The sequence below is a fragment of the Momordica charantia genome, assembly GCF_013281855.1.
Source record: "Momordica charantia cultivar OHB3-1 chromosome 8 unlocalized genomic scaffold, Mcharantia_2.0 BLBB01000008.1, whole genome shotgun sequence".
In the NCBI taxonomy this organism is placed as follows: domain Eukaryota; kingdom Viridiplantae; phylum Streptophyta; class Magnoliopsida; order Cucurbitales; family Cucurbitaceae; genus Momordica; species Momordica charantia.
Window position 1 is genome coordinate 31,910,547 of NW_028275166.1, and position 21,920 is coordinate 31,932,466.

The window sequence follows — 21,920 nt, forward strand, 5'->3', positions numbered from 1 at the left end:
TAGCACAATGTGACGAATAACTAATAAAATAAACTTGACAGTTAATTAAATATTCGTATTTTTTAGCATTTTTAAGTTATTGTTGTTATATACGTTAAAATTGGCTCATAGCTAGTAAATATACACAACATAGTAATGAATGAATGAACATAAATTTCGAGAATAAAGTTCGAAGTTTCCACCAATTTTTTAGAACCCTAAATGAAGAATCAGAGACTTTTTATATATTTATATATTTGTGACATATTTTACGTTCTAAAATGTTGTCAATTCATTCGTTGGTATGTCAAATAGGTTGATCCTAAGTTATTTTGAATAATTGCTATCGAGTTACTAAATTAACATATAACACGAGCGGTTATATTTAAACTTTTTTTCATTAATAGTAACTACATTGGAAACAAAATAATACTAAAACATATATTTAGACAAAAATCATAGTTCACGTGCTGATTTTGTAATCTATCTAACGTATTATTGTATATATTTAATATAAAATCTTTTAGAAATTTCTTTTAAATCACACTATTATTTGATCGATACGACTAGTATCGTTGAAGGAATTAACCAAACATGACATATCAATTATATTAACACTGGTATGATATGATTTTGTGAAGGCTACAAAATGTTTTCAAATTATCTATACAAAAAAGTAATAGTATTTGTTGATAAGATAAATAGGGTGAACTCAAGATAAAAATATTTATAACTGAAATAATTAGAAGAAATATTAACATTGTTTTTAAAACCAGCTCCATAATAAAACACAGACGATACTTTTTTAAAAGTATTTATAGCTAAAAAAATACATTATGCTTGTCCAACAAGTGATATCAAACTTACCATTTTGTTACTTTTACCGTTTAGCACGAACAATTGTTATTATTATTTTTATTTTAAAGAGAGAGATTGGATCACTAACCTCTAAGATGATAATTGATGTTTTTACTTCGAGAAGTACTTATACTTATATGTATAATTTTTTATTTTTCAAAATTATTACAGATTTAAATACTATTTTGGTTAGTTTACGTTTGATTTGATTTATTTTAATTATCATATGTGTATTTTGATAACTATATTTTAAAGTTTGTTTATTTTAGTATGAACAAATATTGAAAAGTAAATCACAATTAAACAGGGATAAAAATTGTATTTCAACTAATATTATAATTTTATTATTATGGACGGAATCCAGATGACCACACTTGTCCTAAAACGACGCCGTACGAAGTATCAGATTCAAACAGTCGGAGGGGTCGAGGTTTTAATTTTACTCGGATCAAAACTAGTAAACACTTCCAAAATTTTCCCACTAATTCTTTTCGCGCGCGACAGTATCGAAAGAAACGAAGCTGCCACGCTATTCAATTTTCCGTTCGAATATCTCATTGCTAAGTCGCGTCCGAAATTCCTCTGGATCATTTACTTTCCGGTACGTCGTTTCATCTCGATCTTTCAATGTTCTTGCTAGCTAGAAGCGTCTGCTCTGCATGATTTACCGATGTCTGATAGAAATGCTCGAGGAACCTGACTGTTTACTAAGAAAAGAATTAGGTTTATTTGGAAATAAATGTTTCATTATGTCTGTTCGTTTTTCGAGTTTAAAGAAGCTGTCGGAAGTCTCCACGAATGTAAATGTTCTAATGATTGAATGGTTAACTATACAGTTCTGTCAATTTCATACTTTAATTATTATTTTTTTAGTTTGGGAATTTATTTACTTAATTGCAGCTACACATTGAAAATGATATATATTAGGATTTATATTTCTGCTGCTTAATATTTCATAATGAAAATTAACAATTGATGTTCAAATTCGGTTTGGAGGTGTGCATTGAATTTGATGAAGATAACATGTCGCAAAAGTTATGATACAAAACCTTTCATGTCGCAACTATATCATACATTGTCTTCAGCAGCGTAGGAAAGGAATCTGGGAAAACCCACCTTTGCTTCAGCAAACTGGAAAAAGAGCCCAGTGTAGGTTCTAATGCGACAGTCTAGCATTCTGGATCATTTTTCTTTTAACAATAGGTGCAAACGAAGCAAGGCTGAAGCCGAACCAGTTCTTCCAATTTTTAGACCAGAAGCATTCCCTTGTCACGTGGAAGATATTCAGGAACGACGAAGATGTGACCTTCAAGTTGAATCAGATTCTTATCTGGTTGATTTGATACAAGAAACAGATACCCAAACGGATTGGGAGAAGAAATTGAATAGGATTCTGAAAAAACATTTTGGCTATCCGTTCTTGAAGAAGTTCCAGAAAGAAGCTTTGGAAGCATGGATGAATCACCAAGATTGTCTGGTACTTGCTGCGACAGGATCTGGTATAGCTTTGCTCTCCAGTCCTTCCTTCCACATTTATTTACTTGAATCGTTAGGTATTGCAGTGGATGGAAGATAATCTCTTTTGCATGCTTCCACATTGTTTCAGGGAAATCTATCTGTTTTCAAATCCCAGCTTTATTAACAGGCAAGGTGGTTGTTGTTATTTCGCCATTGATAAGCTTGATGCACGATCAATGCTTAAAACTAGCAAAGCATGGGGTTTCTGCCTGCTTTCTTGGGTCTGGGCAACCTGATAGTTCTGTAGAAAAGAAAGCAATGGGAGGTGCATATAGCATAATCTATGTATGCCCAGAGACAGTTGTAAGGTAATTTGCACGTGAAAGTCAATGACATATTGAAGGAAATATTTATTCTCTTGCAAATTGCAATCGTAATGCAAGGTTAATCTTATTCTTGCAGATTGATTCAACCACTTCAAAATCTAGCCGAAACTCGTGGAATTGCATTGTTCGCAATTGATGAAGTACACTGTGTTTCTAAATGGGGCCATGACTTTCGGCCTGACTACAGGTTCTTCCTGAACTGGATAAATAATTTGCTTATATTCCTTGTTTTCCGTGTCGCATGTGGACTGTGTGTGTCTTGTATCCTCATAAGTCTTAACTGCATAGTGGGCGTCTGTTTATATATATTTGCCAACCTCAAGTAAAAGACTGGAAGTAATTCCAAAATGATGCTCAAATTTGGAGTAATGAGTCTCTATCCACAGTTCCACACTGAATTTTCAATTTATGTTCCATTTATATTTAACATACAACTTTCTTTAAGCTTTAATAGCTTATTATTATCACCGCTTTGAAATTTCAGGGGTATGTCTATTTTGCGAGAGAATTTCAGCTCTTCAACCCTAAAATTTTTGAGATTTGACGTGCCATTGATGGCGTTGACCGCAACTGCCACAATTCAAGTTCGAGAAGACATTTTAAAGTCGTTGTGTATGTCGAAGGAAACCAAGATTATTCTAACTTCGTTTTTTAGGCCAAATCTTCGCTTTTCTGTGAGTATTGTGTTTCATTTCCCAAAAATTTATAATTAAAACAGTAAAGAAAATATGAATTTCGTATTCAATTTTGCCTTTTACATTCTTTTGGGAATTGCCAGTCTTACTGCCTTTTGCATTTTTGTTTTTACTCTGTTTAGTTTATATCACATGTAGCACTCAAACTGTAAATTCTTGTTCTCATCGTCAAATCTTATTATTTACTTCTTTTCTTAGGTAAAACATAGTAGAACATCTTCACCATCCTCCTATAAGAAGGACTTCAGCGATCTTATTGACATATATGCTGAAAATAGAAGATCTAGCAATAAGAAACAAACTGCAATCTCTCAGAAGTTAGATAGTGTATTAGATTGCTCAACCGACAATAGCTTATATGAGACAGACAAAATCTCTCCAAATGATTTAGAGGACATTGATGATTCTGACTCAGATAGAGATGATGAAGGAGATTCTGCAAAAGAATGTTCGCCAACCACCTCAGAAGGAAGGACAATGTCCGTTGAGTACTTGGAAAACGAGGTTGATGTCTTTCAGAGCGTAGATGATTGGGATGGTACTGAAATTACTGTATAAACTCTTGCCATTATACTGCATCTGAACTTTAGAAGCCTATGACAATGAGTTAGTGAATCATGTATGGGCTTCAAAAGAAACATGAAAAGGTTCAATTTCTTAAATAGTTGTTTTTTTTTTTTCCTTTAAATCTGTGCAGTTGCATGTGGTGAGTTCTGTGGACAATTGCTTTGTGGGGACAGGGATGTAGATGCATCATTGAAGGAGATTGATCGGCTGGATAAAGCAGAAGAAAGACAAAGAAGTTGTCAAGAGACTTTTGAACAAGGGCCAACTATTATATACGTTCCTACTAGAAAAGAAACTTTGAGTATTTCAAAGTATCTTTGTCAATCGGGCGTGAAGGCTGCTGCTTACAATGCATCAGTATGTTCAAGAATACATGGTGCCAAATTTTTGCTTATAATCTGTCAAGTTCATCGCATCGTAATTTTGTGGCCACTGCCCACCATACAATTAAAAGTTTCTTTATTTTAGTCTTGTTTCTATTGTAGACTTTCTTCTTTTTAATTTGAGACCAATATCAGGACGTCAATGTGTTTCAGATGCCTTTATCTTTCAAGGAATTGTATTTCCATGCATTCCTAACTGTTCATTATTATATTAATGTGACATAGTACTCCATTGCCTTGATTTCTTGCCTAATATTTATTATGGATGCATAATGTTATCTTATTCCATTTCCCTTTCTTAGAACTACCTCCAGCTATCAAAATTAGACTTAATGTGATTCTTTTTCTTTCCAGCTTGCGAAATCTCATTTAAGGATGGTTCACAAGGACTTTCACGAGAATAATGTTGAGGTCTGTTCAAGATATATATTCTTTTTTAATTTCCTTGACTAACTTCTTTACCTCTCCAGTTTTGTTAATTTTTTTTTCCTTGTAATAAGCAAGCATTTGGAATTCTACCTTTGAATTTAAATATATTGACACAGAGGTTGAGCAAACACACTTCTGCTAGGTGCGGATTACAAGCATCTTTCCAAGTGATAAGTAGGTTTACTGTTAGCTTCTTCTGATAAGAACATAGTTGACACTATATTGTGTTCAAACCTCTCTGTGTTTCTCTCAAGTATTTAAGTCGTCTTGGGAAACTCTGCATATTCTAGTGCACCCCCCTTCTCGTCGAGGGAGAGAGATCTTTGGATTGAGTACCTCAGAGATAAACTGATCATTTATAATTAATCAATGTTAGCAATCACCGCCAAAACTGGAGCTTTTCTAATTTCATTCTTTAGATTTGACATTATTAATAATTAGTGATGCATACACTTTTCGGAAGCTTAATATTTTTAGATATTGACCAGCCTTTAACCACAGCTGGATATCTTTCCTAAACTGCAAGCTAGTTACTTGAATAATTTAATTTCTTTCTCGAGCAACTTTTTATGCAATCAAAACAAATATTGTATCAGTAAACAATACACAAGTCTTGTGATTTGGTACTAAAATGATGTCAAATCTCAAATTTAATTTCTTAGGCACCCAACATTTGCATTCCAAGTCTCATGGAGTTCTTTATAAATTTCGTACTTTATGAATCCACAAGGGGATTTTTTTTTTTTTAAATATTCATTGTTACTGATAGCTTCACTATTTTACTAGGTTGTGGTTGCAACAATAGCATTTGGAATGGGGATTGACAAGTCGAATGTCCGGAGAATTATTCACTATGGTTGGCCACAGGTGATCACTCAAATTACAAATTTACTAGATATAATAATATTGTTAATGTGCTCATTTTTGTTGTCTAAAAAGCAGAAAATTTCTGCAATCAGAATCAGTTTGTTTGCAGGTGTCTAACTGTGGTCTGCTTTACCTAATTCGTGCATGCATTCTAATGAGTCTTTTCTATGTTATGTCATCGCCAGTTGTTACCTTCCGAGCTTCTTTAACTACTGCTTTTGTTTCAGAGTTTGGAAGCTTATTATCAAGAAGCTGGACGTGCTGGAAGGGATGGAAAATTGGCAGATTGTAGTAAGTTCATTAACAGTCTAAAAGTACACGTAGTTGTTTAGATTGAAGCAAGAAATAATTAACCTCAACTTATTATCTTTGATTTTTCGGATCAGTAGTACTACTATCATGGTATTAGAGTAGAAGAATTTGAAGGATCCAAAGTTAAAATATTTATATTCTTAGACCATACTAAATCAATATTTACAGATTCATGATCATTTATTGAAGTAAAATTTGATCCCCCTTGAAAGTGGGCTATTGAGGAGAATTATATGAATGAATATGGTAATCTCGTGTTAATTTAACATATCGGTGGCTTTATCACACAAGGTGAGAAGTTGTGTGGAAATTGTTGTGGCTTTTAATAATTCCATTTTTCCATCCCATGGCCATGATAATATCTTTTTGGGACGTATCTTAAATCCCTTATTTGATAATTGATTTCATCTTGTTATTGTTGATTGATTCGATTACCGCCTGCGGCATGAATTTTTCTGAATATTGTGATAGTATTTACTATGTCGTAGTTGAGGCTTAATACTATTCCATGTTAACTTGGGACAATGTTTCCTACACCTCTCACCTCTGTAAACAGTTCTATTTGCAAATCTGACAAGAATACCCTCCCTTTTGCCAAGTCGAAGGAGTGAAGATCAAACTAATCAGGCATATAGAATGCTGTCCGACTGCTTCAGGTTATGTACTTCTCTTTGCAGTTTTACTTTCAACCTAAATAAAAAAAGGCGCTATTTGATCAAAGGGATTTTCTTTTCTCATTCTTGCAGGTATGGGATGAACACTTCAAATTGTCGTGCACAGAAACTAGTGGAGTACTTTGGTGAAACTTTTGATCGTGAGAAGTGTCTCATGTATGTAACATTTCTTTCAATTTCAAAATCAGTTCCCAGTTTGCATTCTGGCCACCATTGTTTAAGTTTGGTCCTTCTCTCTTTTCTTTATGGTTCGCATCTCATGGTTATGCAACTTGAGCAAACTTTATTTCTCCCACGTATATTGATGGAAATTTTTGTAGGTGTGATGTTTGTGTGAAGGGACCTCCAAATATGCAGAATTTGAAGGAGGAAGCAAATATATTAATGCAGGTCGTTGCTGCACATCATGTAAGTATTTTGATGGTATATTAATATTTGAGTTTGTTATGTCTGTTGTGTACATATTGTAATTTTTCCAACTGGTAATTTTTTTCTTTCAAACTCTACATATGTATACAGTCCTGAAACTTATGGTTCTCAATCTAATCTTCATTCCTTTGTTCAAGAAGTTTCATACAAGATATTGGATTTCACAATCTCATTTTACCGTTCTAAATATCATCTTGATGAGTTAGTATTCATTTCCCAAACAGCGATATTTAGCCGAAGGATTCTATGATGATTTCACATATAGTGATGTCAAACAGAGATTCAGGGAGAAGCCTAATTTGAGGATGTTTGTCAGTAAAGTGAGAGAGCAGGTGATGTTACTTACTCTGTTCGCATTTTGATATGTTTGTAATTTACTGAATGCTGTACTGTTCTTAAAGATTCCGAGTTAAAGTTGTTTACATTCAATGGGCATGCAGTCTCTGAAGTTCGTGGCAACTGATTTGCTTTGGTGGCGGGGTCTTGCGAGAATTTTGGAAGCTAAAGGTTACTTGAAAGAAGGGGACAACAAGGTATGTTATCAGCGATTGTAATTAACTTCAGTACTTGTCTAGTTGAAACAGTTTCGTCTTGTGCTTTAAAAACTTAAATGAACAAATTTGGATTGGATATACTTATTCTATATCATTAATAGATTAAACTTACCGGTTTCAATTCATGCCGATTCCGTGTTTGTTCTGGTCTAAAGAATATTTCATGCTACCAATGATTTGTTTGATATGTGTATGATCTTTCATGTCTGAGTGTAGTTTAAAAATATGGAATGATAAACACAAAACAAATGATTAGAAAGAACAAACCAAGCTGAGCTAGTTCGATGGTTAAAGTATATATCCTCCACCAAAATGTTAGAGGTATGAATCCCACCTCCACATGTTAGAACTAAAAAATATGAATGATTAGAATAATCTTACACAAAGTAATAGGGACATCACTGCCATATAAAAAGTTCGTGTCGTAAATATAATCTCAGTTTAAATCATATGTTAGTTGTCAAAACAAATTAAGATTTTTGTTAAATAATTCATGAAAAACTAACCGTTACCAAAATTATTTTTTATTCAAAGTTTGGTTACTAATATTGAATATTTGTAAGTATGAAACTTACAAGGATTTGAACCAATATGTACCTGAGCTTAAATTGTTGTGCAGAACCATGTTCAGATAAAATTTCTTGAGCCAACCAAGCTAGGATTGGAGTTTCTATCCAGAAGTGACCAGACATTCAATGTTTGCCCTGAAGCAGACATGCTCCTCTCAATGACCAAAAGCAAATCCTATTTATCCTTCTCAGAATGGGGCAGGGGCTGGGCCGATCCCGCCATACGTCGCGAGCGACTAAAACGGAGACACTTGGCCGACAAGTCACACGGGCCACGGCCACGGAAGACAAAAAAAAGGAAATCAAGTAAGCATAACTCAGACTTGAGAACAGTTCGAGGTAGAATAACTGCTAAATTGTCATCAAAGAAGTGATGGTGCTGAACAAGTTCTTGGTTATGTTAATCTTATGAATATGATTATTGATTGTTTTTGAGTCATTACTTCGTAGAAAGCTACACTAAATGAAGTTAAATGAAAAGGCATGTTAACTTCGGTTTGGTTGAAATATTTTAAATTATGAAAGTGAATTGGAAAGCAAACCCTCTCCCTCGTGCCAATCTAAGCATAATTCTAACTGGTTAAGACATCTATCTCAGACTAAAGAGTCGTGAATTCAAATCTCTACTTCGATTTATTCTACTAGAGAAAAGAAAGACATTTTCGTAAACATTGGACAAATATTTTGTTAGCTTTGAATGGGAAAGTCTTGTTATCCATCTTATCTAAATTAACTTTTTTGGGTTTGTTTAAAATAATAATAATAATAATAATAAATTCTTTGTATGAATGGTAAACTTTGATTCTCAAATGGTTATACAGTATTCTCAAGCTTTAAAAACGTTTGTATTTCCAATCATGTAATTATTAATTGTGATTAATTTCATTGGAGACAATTTAATTTTAAAAGTATAGTGTTAGTAAATTAGTAAATCAAATAAATAAACATTTAGACAAATTAATATTAAGTCAATATAATGATGTTTTGTCGTTTTGTAACAATATTGTATAAATGTTGATTCATTTTTATGTCGACGTCAAATTCATACCACAGGAAAATATTGATGGACATATATTGACATGCGGAACGAAAATTAATATCCCTGCATAGGATGGACAGAAATTAATCATTAAATGGTAATTTGGCTTTCTAATTAACAATAGACAAAACTTCTGATAAATAAATGAATTGTATAAATGTTTAAGAAAAACATGACAAATAAAACCAAATAGTGTTTTCATCGTCAACAGCGCATCTGGTGTAGTGGTATCATAGTACCCTCCCACGGTACTGACCGGGGTTCGATTCCCCGGATGCGCATTTTTTGTCGCCAATTTTAAATTCACACATCTTAATTAATAACTCTTGGTTATTTTTTTAAAGGAAATTCTTGTTTAAATTTGTACTTTATATACATTTGTTTTTTTTTGGTCCATATATATTCTTTAGTTGTATAATAAAAAATTGTTCAATATGATTTGTTTTGTTTTGACGTTTAAACTGTATTTGAGTCATTTAAATTTAAAAACACTAACTTTAAAACATATATTTCAGTCCATAGATTTATTAACAAAATTTATTATTTTATATCAATATATTTTAGTTCTTTGATTTTCAATAAATAACAACTTTAATCTTTGTCACCTAATATTTGTATAAGCAATACATGCTTTAACTATATTACATAACAGTTCAAGCATAGATTAATTGGTTAAGATATGTTTTTTCGACCAAATGATCGTATATTTTAACCCAATACGTAGCTCTAATACATGACACGTCAATACACATGCTCCCACCCTAACAATTGTCGAACTAAAAATTCGTTTTTAAACAATTAACTCAACTTTCTTTTAATATAAGAACACTTTCATTAAAACCATGTGCTTAACTTATATTGAGTTAGGTCATACCAAACATAGCTCAAGTGGTTAAAGCACCTATCTCTGACCAAAAAGGTCAATAGTTCGAACCCCCACCCCCACAATGTTATACTCAAAGAAAAAAAAACACTCATATTGAATTAGGTTACCTCACTAAACAGTCATAGTTCATCATTTAAAGCTCTTCTCGTGGCCATGACATTCTCCAAATTTGATTTGCTGGCATAACTTCGTTGACATACTCCTGTAATTGAAATCTATTCCCCTTAAATATTTTTCAACGTAGATTATTTTTCAGCCATCCACCAAAATTTTCTTTCCCTAGTAGAGCCCAACAAAAATTTGTCAACTATTGACACTAAGTTATTTTACGAAAATTCATAGACTAAATATATATGTTTTTTTTTTTTAATACAACATGTTTGGGGGTTGGAGATATATGTCAATATACTCGCTTTCGCAAATACATATGCTTTTAAAGTTCAAGAATCGGAAATTGAAAAATATGAAACTAGAATTAAACCTAAGAATATGGATGATCATAAATTAAATTTATTAATTTTTAATTAATTTCGAGAATTTGGTTATCCGGGTAGGTTGAAATCAAAACCCATGGACTGTCCAATGCCCCGGATTGCCAGCGTGGCACAAATCCAGCCGTCAGATCCCATTAAGCAAAGTACACACCTCCACGCCAAACGTGACATCGAAAAAGCTGCAATCCGATCCGCCGGATTAAAAGACGTGGATCGCCAGCGTGGAACAAATCCCAGCCGTCCGATCCATTTTCGAACAAAACAACCATCCCGCCATCGCAGCCCATATATATTCAACCTCCCGTTCTTCACAGCAATCTCAATCGTCAATAGTTTCAATTCTCCTTCGTATTCATCAAATTTTCAGAACTTCATTTTCAGAGAAGTATTCCGTTTCCGACGAGAGTTATCAATGGAGGGAACGAAGGGCGCCGGAGGAAGAAAAGGAGGCGACAGAACTAAGGTCTCGAAGTCTGTCAAGGCCGGACTCCAATTCCCCGTCGGAAGAATCGGACGATACCTCAAGAAAGGACGTTACGCCAAGCGTACCGCCGCCGGTGCTCCGATCTACCTCGCTGCGGTGCTCGAATACCTCGCCGCTGAGGTAATCACACAATAGAGACGAAATTCATTTTCCTTCGCTTTCTCAGTATCCAAATGGGAATCGATTTCTCAAACTTATGTTGTGTAATGTAGGTTTTGGAATTGGCGGGGAATGCAGCGCGCGACAACAAGAAGAACAGGATAAACCCTAGGCATGTTCTTCTGGCGGTCCGGAACGACGAGGAGCTAGGAAAATTGCTTCAAGGAGTAACCATTGCTAGTGGTGGTGTTCTTCCGAATATTAATCCGGTTCTGCTTCCGAAGAAGACATCGTCGAATTCCACTCCTTCGACTGCTGAAAAGGCTCCGAAATCGCCGAAAAAGTTGTGAATTAAGTAACAAGTTCCTAGAGTAAATTTAACTTTTTTTTTTTTTTTTGTAAAAATTTTAGGACTCTCATGGGATCCTTAGAAGAATCGATGGTTTTGATATCTGGTTTGCTTGTGATGTACGTATCCGTTTCACAAAATTTAATGAAAAATTTATCGTTTATCTAGTTGTTTCGTTGATCGGCTCGTTTATATCTTCCCTTAAATCATAAACAAAGGGAATAGCTATTTAAGGATGATTGGCAAAAATACCGATGAAAAATAAAAGAAATGGTCTTTGATCAATTCTAGTTTTAAAAACTACAGAGACGTAAATGAATTTATTTTTGTATTTGAAATTGAATTGAGGTAAAACAAAATTAGTAATACGGAAATTCGGAGTATATTAGTTTGGGCTTTTGTTGAATGGCCCATGGGCCGATTGTTATAACCAGGCCCAATAATATAGTCCTAGAAGCCCTGTCGGAACCCGCCATTTTCCTGGCCGGAGTTTTACCGTAATCAGGGTTTAGGCGGGGGATTTGGAGGACACGTCTCGATTTAACCACGGCGAAAGAGAATTTCGTAGCCAAAGATAACGCAGATGATCCAATTTCTGGTACCATTTATGTGGATTGTTCTTCAATCTTCATCTGGATGCGGTTTTTTATTTTTTTTTAAAGCTTTTTGTTGATGTCTTTTACTTATCGACGAATCTGATTTTGACAGAAAAAGGTTTCGAAATCGCATAACACACTCATACGGATCGCGGCTTTTGCTGCTGCTGGTTCTTGTTTCTTGTACGGCAGAAGCGAATTAGATTCGAGTGAGTTCTTGAACTCTTTGATTGATTGTCGAGAAATGGATCAACATAGCTGAATAGTTTGGGTGTTATTTTTCCGTTTTTCTGCCGAGTTCACACTGTAGTTGAACGTAAATGTTCAATTAGTTAACTTCTTGAAAATGTCTACTCATTTGTCTGCACACTGTCATCCATTCGCTTAGTTTTTTGGGTGTTTTCCACGTTTCTTCATTGAAGGACCCACGGTAGCATTGTCGATTCCTGCTTCTTGGAGCGAACCACTGTTTCTTCCATGCCAGACCACGCAGGGCTTAAAGGTTTCGTCGATTCCGGCGTTTGATCACCGGGGATTGGGTATCTCTCTTGATTGCAAGTTAGTTTTCTATTTCATTTCTGTTTTTACTGGAAATTTGCTTGATGTGTGAAATTGTAGGCCTTCCGTTGTTCGCTTCAAGAGTCGGTCCTGCTCCACCATCTGATGCGGAAAAGGAAACGCCTGGAGTTGCTGGAGATGGCCAGAAGCCTTGTCCACAATGTTTGGGAAGAGATACAATTGCTAATGCAGCAGCAAATGTCGGCCCTGCTGTTGTAAATATATCTGTTCCTCATGGTATTTGAGTTTGCAATTTTCATGTTATTTTTCCCATGGTTTTCCTGAAGAAAAAAAGAAGTCGTAAGAGTTTGTTTCCTTAGGTATTTATGGAATTGCTGCTGCCAAAAGCATGGGCTCCGGAACTATTATTGACAAGGATGGTACAATTTTAACATGTGCCCATGTTGTGACTGGTTTTTACAGTTCACGAGCTGTATCGAAAGGAAAGGTAAGCAGTTCTATAGCTTGTTAGTTAGCTTTCTGAATTTAATAAGAATATGAATAGCGTTGTTTTGTAGAAATATTGATATGTTTATATTGCTTGGATTTAGTAAATCTTTTTTTACTTTATGCCAATTTTTGAAAATTAGATTAATTTTCTTCCATGGTCAATACTATGTTCTGTTTGTTACGATAATTTCATGTTAGTTTATGTTTGTACATAGTTTGCAATTATGTTTTTGACAGAACTTTTCCAATGGCGAATGTCTTTTTAGCTCTTCAGACCATTGATAAGCCACAAATGTCTTCATAATTCTCTGTTGAACCTTCATATTTCGTTCAATTAAGTTTCAATCTTAGAACTGCTGAATGCTTGCGCGTTATTTTTTTAAAAATTATTTTATATTTGAACTGACATAGGTAGAGGTTACTTTACAAGATGGTCGGACGTTTGAAGGTACAGTAATGAATGCTGATTTTCACTCTGATATTGCCATCGTAAAAATAAATTCTAAAAGCCCTCTTCCCATGGCAAAACTTGGTTCTTCAAGCAAGCTTCGACCTGGGGATTGGGTTGTAGCAATTGGGTGTCCACTTTCACTTCAGAATACTGTCACAGCTGGTATAGTAAGGTAGCCAAATGGTGAAAGTTTCTCTGTCCTTGATATTTTATTTCCATGGAAGAGAGAAAAACATAAACTGTTTATAAACTTTTTTCACATCGTTGTTAGTGAACATATGAATGAAACATCCTCCTTTTCAGGATGGCGTGCTTAAGATTAACTGTTATCTATACTTACTGAACAATCTAGGTCTACATCTACTCGCCGAAATTAGAAGGCGAAGATTGAAACAAAATTAACAGGGTAGCTGATTAGAGTTTATGCAGGTTTTTAGTAATATTTGGTTGTCTACTTTTCTTCTTTGATCCAGTTGTGTTGACCGTAAGAGCAGTGATTTGGGTCTTGGTGGAATACGAAGGGAATATCTGCAAACAGATTGTGCAATTAATGTGGTATGTATCACTTTCTTTTTCTACCGCATCTCACCTTGCAATAACCTATATTCCTTATTGTGGTAGAAGTTTGTGAACTTATTATTCTAGCCTTATTGTACACAAAATGTTGGCATTCTGTAATCTATATTTGTCGTGTAGGGAAATTCTGGGGGCCCTCTTGTTAATATCGATGGTGAAGTTGTTGGTGTGAACATTATGAAAGTGGATGATGCTGTTGGATTAAGTTTTGCTGTACCAATTGATTCAGTCTCCAAAATTACAGAGCAATTCAAGAAAAGAGGGTAAACCGAATTTAGAGACTATAGTATGGTTGCTAGTGAATTGGATTGAATTGAAGACTTCATTTGTGTATGTAGAAGAGATCTAGTTCACTCTCATTTTTCCTCTTTACCTTGAAGTATCCTCATTTTTCTGTATCATTGCTTTAATTCTTTTTGCCCTTTATTTTGTCTTAGTTGTTTGCTTGAATCCTCTAATAGAGTGGTGAAGATTCATTTGTCTGAATTGAATTCGTTGAGATGTTTTCTGTGATCTAGAATGTAATATGATTTAGTTGTGAATTAGTTGAGAAATTGCATTAAACCTGGTGATTTCATCTACAAAATGTGGGCGGCTCTCTCTCCCTCTCTTTCTATCTCCATCTATAAAATTGATTCTCAATTTTGTTTGCCAATAGGAACTAGAATATGCTTTACTTCCTGATCTATTTTTTGATAGATGATGATAATGTAGTGTAATGACGCAGGAGAGTTATTCGGCCTTGGCTCGGATTGAAAATGATTGATCTCAATGAAATGATCATCGAACAACTTAAAGAAAGAGATACCACTTTTCCAGCTGTCACTGAAGGGGTTCTTATAGCTATGGTAATATTACAATCTGATCTAGGAGTACCGACGTGTCTTTGCGTTTAATATAAATTTGGGACGAGTGAATAGATTCTTCAAATGCTTCAATAGGTAACTCCTGGGTCCCCTGCTAGTCGTGCCGGATTTCGTTCGGGTGATGTTGTCATTGAGCTCGATAGCCATCGTGTTGCAAGTATCAAAGAGGTATTCGAACCTTCTTAGTTCCCATTAGTAGTATTGTGTTTTAGATCATTTTCTACTTATTACATATCAGTGAAGCTCAGTGTTTAATTTTGTTGCAGATCATTGAAATTATGGGAGATAGAGTTGGGGTTCCATTAAAGGCAGTTGTGAAGAGATCGGTTAACAGCACCATCACTTTGACTGTTCTTCCGGAGGAGTCCAATCCAGATATGTGATTTTTTACACTACACATTTATATTGTTTTCCTTCCCATTTCTGCCCTTTTTTTAATCAACTTTCTTTCACTTATGAAATGGGTGGAATGGCAATCATCAATTTTGGTTTAACTTCGCAACTAGCTTGGGTGAAAAGAAGTGAGTTTTGTAGTTAGAGTTATATTGTTCACATTTCTCGTATATCACACATTTGTTACATGTGTTGAACTCAAAAAGAAGACTGGAAAAAAAAAATTAATGGCCTTATTTTTAAAACAATAAAAAAAGGCAAGTTTGATGCTATATATTCATAGTTTATTGTTTTTGCTAATTAGCTATATTTAACATCTTTTAAAAGATTTTGATGTTGAATGTATTTAATTTCACAATATAAAATAGTGGTGGAAAAAATCCTAATATGAAATATAGTTTAATACCATAAAAGAATGAACAGATCGATTTAGAATATGCGGTATTTTTTAAAATTTTGAACATTTTGATAGTAAAATTTCACCAAAAAAAAAAAAAAAGAACACGCATTATTTTTTTTATTTTTAATGAATCGACTGAATTTCAATGGATTATGGCAGCAAATTACTCTCAGTGTATTGTACACACATATAACCCTAAAAAAAACACGTTTAACCCTAAGAAAACACTACCACGAAAGTAGTAAAATCACGTTTTTAATCCAAAATTAGTCATAAAAATGTAAAAATGTCCTTTCCCAACTTGATCATGTGATTTTAACATGTGATTCATAATCCACATCATGATGGGGTATAAAATACCATAAAATAAATATATATTTTAAATTATAGTAGAAAGTTTACAATTTTACAAAAAACATTATAATTCAAATGTCAATTTTAAATTGTGTAATTTCTCCATTCCTTTTTATTGGTTAAAGATAAATATCAAAATCAAGGACATAGTTTTTAAAAGGTCAAATTAGTGTTTAAAAATGATATCCAACTACTAATTAATGATAGTTTATAACAAATCAAGTTCATTCCCAATTAAGAGGTACTTACCATCTTTTCAAACAAACAAAAAAGAAGGTATTTACCATATTTCTCAAAAAAAAAAAAAAAGAAAAGAAAAGAAAGAGAGAAAGTATTCACCATATTTTAAATAACAAAATTTACATATTTTTTTAAAGAAAAAAACCCTATCAACATTCAATAAATCAAGGAACATGCATAGAGGTTAGAGTAACCGTATCAAGAATTTCATAACTTAATGTAACACATACATAACACACCTAATGCAATATAACACAACCGTTGCCATTATCGAACCACTCCTAAATTATTGAAATTTTCAAGAGGATAAAAAAAAATATCATAAATGCTAATATGTCAAAAACATCCCACCGATGATTTTATCTAAGAGTTGAATTTTGATCCTAATAACAGCATAACAATATTGAAATATTGCTTTCTTCAACTATAGTATAACTTAGATTGATTAAGGAAAAATACTGAGGTCTATAATTTCAATCCATCCGATTAACAAACAAAATCCTCTAACAAATGCATAACACGTGAAAAGCATCCAACCGACGATTGAATATCCTCGCAATATATGACAAACTAGAAGGATAAAAATTAATTTCAACCATACCAAAATCTAACCAGCAAAGGCAAGAATTCACAAGATAGCAAACTCTTTAATTTGAAATTACAAAGTTTTTTTAAGGAGAATAATATCAATCAAAAGCATAGCACATAGTTAGGGAGCATATGACCAACACGCAAACAAATCAATTACATCAAATCCTCGGCAACATATAACCAAATCATTATAGAGTTAAAAATAATAATTATATAGCAGAAGGATGAGGAAATTATCACTTGGTGTAAATAATGTGCCTCTAGAAAAACAAACATCCATTTGGAATTTAAGCAAAGATATATGATTGTTTCAAAACAAGAAGCACCCAACTGATTGTTTCAAAGCGAAGTTTCAAATCCTCTGGCTGGATGATCAATTAATCAAAGAGTCAATAGAGAAATTAAGCAACAATTAACGAGTTTATATCAACACAACCAATCAAAGAAAATTCACAAAAAATAGTCATCTAAGATACATTACCAACTATTAGACCATCTAAAAGTAAAAACACTAAAATCCCCACAAAACTATCTCCTACGATCAGAGGAGTAATTTTCAAGGACATCCGATTTAAAGATTTCTATTTTGTATCAAATCCAATAACATGTGAAAAAGAAATAAACAAACAATTTCAAGTAATAAACCAATTCCATCAAGAGTGAAACTTTGATCCTATGCAAAAACTAACTTTGACAACAAAAATGAATAATCTTTCACTAGAAAAAGCCGACTTTGAAACTTTAAGCAAAGAAATAGGATAACTTGAAAAGAGTCCAATGTTTTTTTCTTCCTTCGACCAATGCATAATTTGTCTTAACCATCCCACTAATGATTCCAAGGCTTTTTTCTTATCCTCCTACTATAACTCATATTGAATATGCTCATTTGTTTCATTAAAGGAGGATCGATTTACCCAACCATCGAAGAGTCAAATTAAATATGAGTTATAGTAGGAGGATAAGAAAAAAGCTGCCTTTGAAACTTTTCAAAGAAATAGGATAAATTGAACGAGTCCAATGTTTTTTTATTTCCTTCGACCAATGCATAATTTGTCTTAGTCATCCCACTAATGATTCCAAATCGATCCTCTTAATCTTATTTCATGATTGCTTTAATGAAATAAAGGATTATATTCAACAAGATAACGGGTCAATAGTTTCTAATCCTCAACCACATATAACCCAACCATCAAAGAGTCAAATTAAATATGAGTTATAGTAGGAGGATAAGAAAACTATAGCTGTTGTAGATAATATCCCACTAGAAAAAAGCAGCCTTTGAAAATTTAAGCATAGAAATAGGAAAATTTGAAAAGAGTCCAATGTTTTTTTTTCCTTTGACCAATGCATATGGGTCAATAGTTTCAAATCCTCAACCACACATAACCCAACCATCGAAGAGTCAAATTAAATATGAGTTATAGTACTAGGGCCTTTGAAACTTTAAGCAAAGACATAGGATAAATTGAAAAGAGTCCAATGTGATTTTGTCCATCGACCAATGCATAATTTGTCTTAACCATCCCACTAATGATTCCAAATCGATCTTCTTAATTCTATTTCAAGATTGCTTTAATGAAACAAAGGAGCATAGCTAACGGGTCAATAGTTTCAAATCCTCAACCACATATAACCCAACCATCCAAGAGCCAAATTAAATATGAGTTATAGTAGGAGGATAAGAAAACTATAGTTGTTGTATATAATATCCCAACAAAAGCCACCTTTGAAACTCTAAGCAAAGAACATTGGATAATATTCCACTAGAAAAAAAACAGCCAACCATCCTTGAATCTTTACGCAAAGAAATAGGATAAACTTAAAAGAGTTCAATGCTTTGTTACCCTCCAACAAATGCATAATTTCTCTTAAACATCCCACCAATGGTCATAATGAGAGAGCAATAATATTGTTTTCATCTATGGTAGAAAAATCTACGAAGTAGCATGCAAGAAATTGAAGTCAAAACACCCACCCATCTCAACTAGAGAGCAATAAGGGTATACTGAAAAGTAATAAAAAACATTTCATCCATCTATGATTCCATCCAAATATCTCAAAAGCTGAAGTTAGAACAGAGAGCATTCCCACTAAACCACCATGTCCATCGATCAAACAAATAATTTGGATTTCATTCTAACAAATATAGCAGGATGTAAGGGACCACCAAAACGAAAACCCTATACCATCACATAGGGCATGTATAAAGCAATTCCAATGTTGCTCAGAGTCCGACCATGCATAACCCAAACAATCATCTAAATTTGAAACAAGATAGTCAAACTCCTAAATATGAAATTACCAAACAAATTTAGGGAAAAGACACATCAACAGAGAGCATTCCGTATTAGAGGATCTTAAAAAAATTTATGGACCGCAGAATACTTTCCGAGTTCATCTCTCAAGACCGACCTTCGAACATCCGTCGTGCTTCACGGATTATTACTCTACCCCCGATTTATAACAGATCACGAGATCGTTTGAAAGAGAGCTTACTCGAAAATAAAAGGACCAAAAAATCGATTAAGAGAAATTACCGAATAAACCCCATCAAAAAGTTTCGGATCTATAAACCCTACCGAATAAAGCATAAATCCATCAACGAAATCACGATGCCTTCAAATATTCTCCACATCCCCCCGTTCGAACTTATTAAGAAATCACAGGTTGAGAATCGACACACGCAATACGTATAAAGAATCGTAACAATAAGAGTGAATGGGGGAAAAAGTACCTTCAGATCGATGAGGAGTCGGAGTTGATTCAAGGGAAGGATCTCCCATTTTATACTGTGGGGATTTCAGTAATCTTCTCGACATTTCCCCGCCCACAAAAAAAAAGGAAGAAAGAAAAAGGGATGAGACAGGAAGAGGGAGACAAATCCCTAAAGATCTCATCGCCATGTTTTTTGGTTTTCTTGCATCGCAAGCTCAACGGTCACTCCAAAAACCCTCAATTGAAATCGCCCAATTTCCATTGTCTGATCTTTTAAAGCGCTCTCTCTTACTCGATTTTCCCTTTTTGCCCCAGCAACTTCCCGCGCACACCTGTCAAAAAAAACTTCCCGCGCACTGCAAAGTCGAAAATGCCCTCGAGTCACGCTCACCTCCACGTCATACCCGTTTATTTTTTATTTTTTAGGAAAAGCCCGTTTAATTTTTAAATAATACATTACGACATCGTTTATTAGGAAATTGCCTTCGTTTATTCAAATGTACTTTTCCGGGAAATTGGGTTTCTAACCCATTATATAGGATTTTTGACCCTTTTTTAAAAAATTTAATTTGTGATTCCTACGGTTCTAATTTGTGATCTCTTTTCACTTTTTGTCTAGGTAAAATTATCAAAATATCATTGTTTATTTTAACTAAAATTATCCACCAATATATTCTCTCAACACTTACCATTGTTTTTTAATTTTTGAATCGATTAATTTAGGAATCAATTACTTAACATAATCCACACAAAAAAAAATTTGTATGATCCAAAAATAAATGCATAAGATTTGTCCGGATTTAATTACAAAAAAAAATTAAGATTTCATAAATATCGGGCCAAAATTGCATTAAATGCCCGAGATCTTTGTAATCTTGATTTTTTTTGTAATTAAATTCGCACAAATCTTATGTAATTATGTAAGTTTTTTATTTTTTCATATTAAACTTTAGTTAGATTTTTTTAGAGTTGTAATTAATTATTGTGAGGGATTCGTAGAGGGAATAAAGATTGGAAAGAGATTTGTGGGGATATTGATTTTGAAACATGAGGGTACTACGTTAATTTCACATTTAAAAATTATGAAATTATTAATAAATAAGGAAGAGTGAGGTCATTAGATTAGTTTTTTTTGAAGAATGAGGTCATAAATACAAAGTGAATTATGGTAGGGGTCAAAATTTTAAATTTCCCTATTTTTCCCTCAATTTTCATTATTAATGTTTTCGAAATCCAATTTTTCACCCTCAATTTTTTACTCCCATTCAACTTTACTTTGTATAAAATATTAGAATATTTGCTTCTGTTTATTACTTTCATTAACTAATTTTAACAAAGAAAAAAAACATAAAATCTACCAAAATTTATTATTATTATTTTTTAATATATGTGATTGTACACGCCAGCTTAGGCCCATATTCACTAATCTTATGGACTAATCACTTGACCCTACAACATTTGATGTCGGGAAACACATATGAATTAGTAAATTAGTTTAACAAAGAGAAAGAATGACATCAAATTAGTTTACCCTTAAATAATAGATCTCCCAAACTCACAAATTCTTAGTAAAATTTGTATTCTTTAAATTCCGTAAATTTTATATTTAGTCTATGTTATAGCCTAGGGAACAAAAGCAAAGACTAGACCGGGGAAGAAGCGCACGGGTCAAGTAAGCGCCAAAAAACGTCGACCCGGGCCAACCTGGGTCGACCTTAGCCGACCAAGCGCCTCGGCCCGGAGACCTCCTCGGTGCCGAGTAGTTCTCGGCCTTCGAACGAGAACTGTAACGGCCCACCCGACCGTTTCGCAGTACCTCCCGTTTCGCAGTTACACTCATAACGAGTTTGAAATCCTAGGATTCATAGGGGACTGCTATAAGAGGGAGATGGACGGAACCCTAGAGGTATGCAAAAAATTAAATACCCTACTCTCTATACTCTAATTTTATATCCATCTACTTTCCTTGCTAACTTAGACATCGGAGTCCGTGTGACTGGAGTCACACCGATTTAGGTTTGATTGGTTTTGTAGGTTTTTTGTCCCCTGTTTATCAAGTTTGGTGCGAACCTCAGAAGGAACCGGGAGAGCATAATTCACGCATCAACGGTCTCTATTTTATGATTGGTTGAACCTATATGAGATATATTATTTTACCAAATTTTCAAATAAATTATAATATTTATCAAATATTTTAGGTAAATAATAAGCTTTACAAT

General features: G+C 33.7%; 3 protein-coding genes, 1 long non-coding RNA gene and 1 other non-coding gene across 6 annotated transcripts; 4 read left to right on the forward strand and 1 right to left on the reverse strand.

Annotated features, from left to right (window-relative positions):
- Positions 1–1,279: 1,279 nt before the first annotated feature.
- Positions 1,280–8,701, forward strand: RECQSIM (RECQ helicase SIM). 2 transcript variants are annotated; one of them, XM_022295132.2, is made up of 16 exons: positions 1,280–1,438; positions 1,926–2,336; positions 2,444–2,663; positions 2,758–2,868; positions 3,166–3,355; positions 3,575–3,914; positions 4,074–4,300; positions 4,681–4,737; positions 5,542–5,622; positions 5,850–5,913; positions 6,491–6,590; positions 6,681–6,764; positions 6,929–7,016; positions 7,262–7,369; positions 7,478–7,570; positions 8,211–8,701. In XM_022295132.2, exons 2-16 carry the CDS (start codon positions 1,997–1,999, stop codon positions 8,532–8,534), a joined length of 2,427 nt encoding a protein of 808 aa, XP_022150824.1. In that variant the 5' UTR covers positions 1,280–1,438; positions 1,926–1,996; the 3' UTR covers positions 8,535–8,701. The 2 variants fall into 2 exon arrangements, with proteins under 2 accessions (XP_022150824.1, XP_022150825.1); XM_022295133.2 differs by having other exon boundaries at positions 1,281–1,438; positions 1,923–2,336.
- A 708-nt stretch (positions 8,702–9,409) lies between these two features.
- On the forward strand, positions 9,410–9,480 carry TRNAG-CCC (transfer RNA glycine (anticodon CCC)). The gene has a single exon. It is a non-coding gene; the product is annotated as a tRNA-Gly (tRNA).
- Positions 9,481–10,887: 1,407 nt separating this feature from the next.
- On the forward strand, positions 10,888–11,678 carry HTA7 (histone H2A 7). The gene is made up of 2 exons (XM_022295092.2): positions 10,888–11,183; positions 11,276–11,678. The coding sequence occupies exons 1-2, from the start codon at positions 10,992–10,994 to the stop codon at positions 11,510–11,512; spliced, it is 429 nt and encodes a 142-aa protein (XP_022150784.1). The 5' UTR covers positions 10,888–10,991; the 3' UTR covers positions 11,513–11,678.
- Positions 11,679–11,950: 272 nt separating this feature from the next.
- DEG14 (Trypsin family protein with PDZ domain-containing protein) lies at positions 11,951–15,701 on the forward strand. Its single transcript, XM_022295093.2, has 11 exons — positions 11,951–12,109; positions 12,220–12,316; positions 12,530–12,646; positions 12,726–12,902; positions 12,986–13,113; positions 13,527–13,738; positions 14,040–14,121; positions 14,263–14,405; positions 14,870–14,990; positions 15,084–15,176; positions 15,275–15,701. Exons 1-11 carry the CDS (start codon positions 12,095–12,097, stop codon positions 15,389–15,391), a joined length of 1,302 nt encoding a protein of 433 aa, XP_022150785.1. The 5' UTR covers positions 11,951–12,094; the 3' UTR covers positions 15,392–15,701.
- Positions 15,702–19,008: 3,307 nt separating this feature from the next.
- On the reverse strand, positions 19,009–20,242 carry LOC148209925 (uncharacterized). Its single transcript, XR_015792779.1, has 2 exons — positions 19,721–20,242; positions 19,009–19,634 (listed from the first exon to the last, which is right to left on the reverse strand). It is a non-coding gene; the product is annotated as an uncharacterized LOC148209925 (long non-coding RNA).
- Between the last annotated feature and the right edge of the window lie 1,678 nt (positions 20,243–21,920).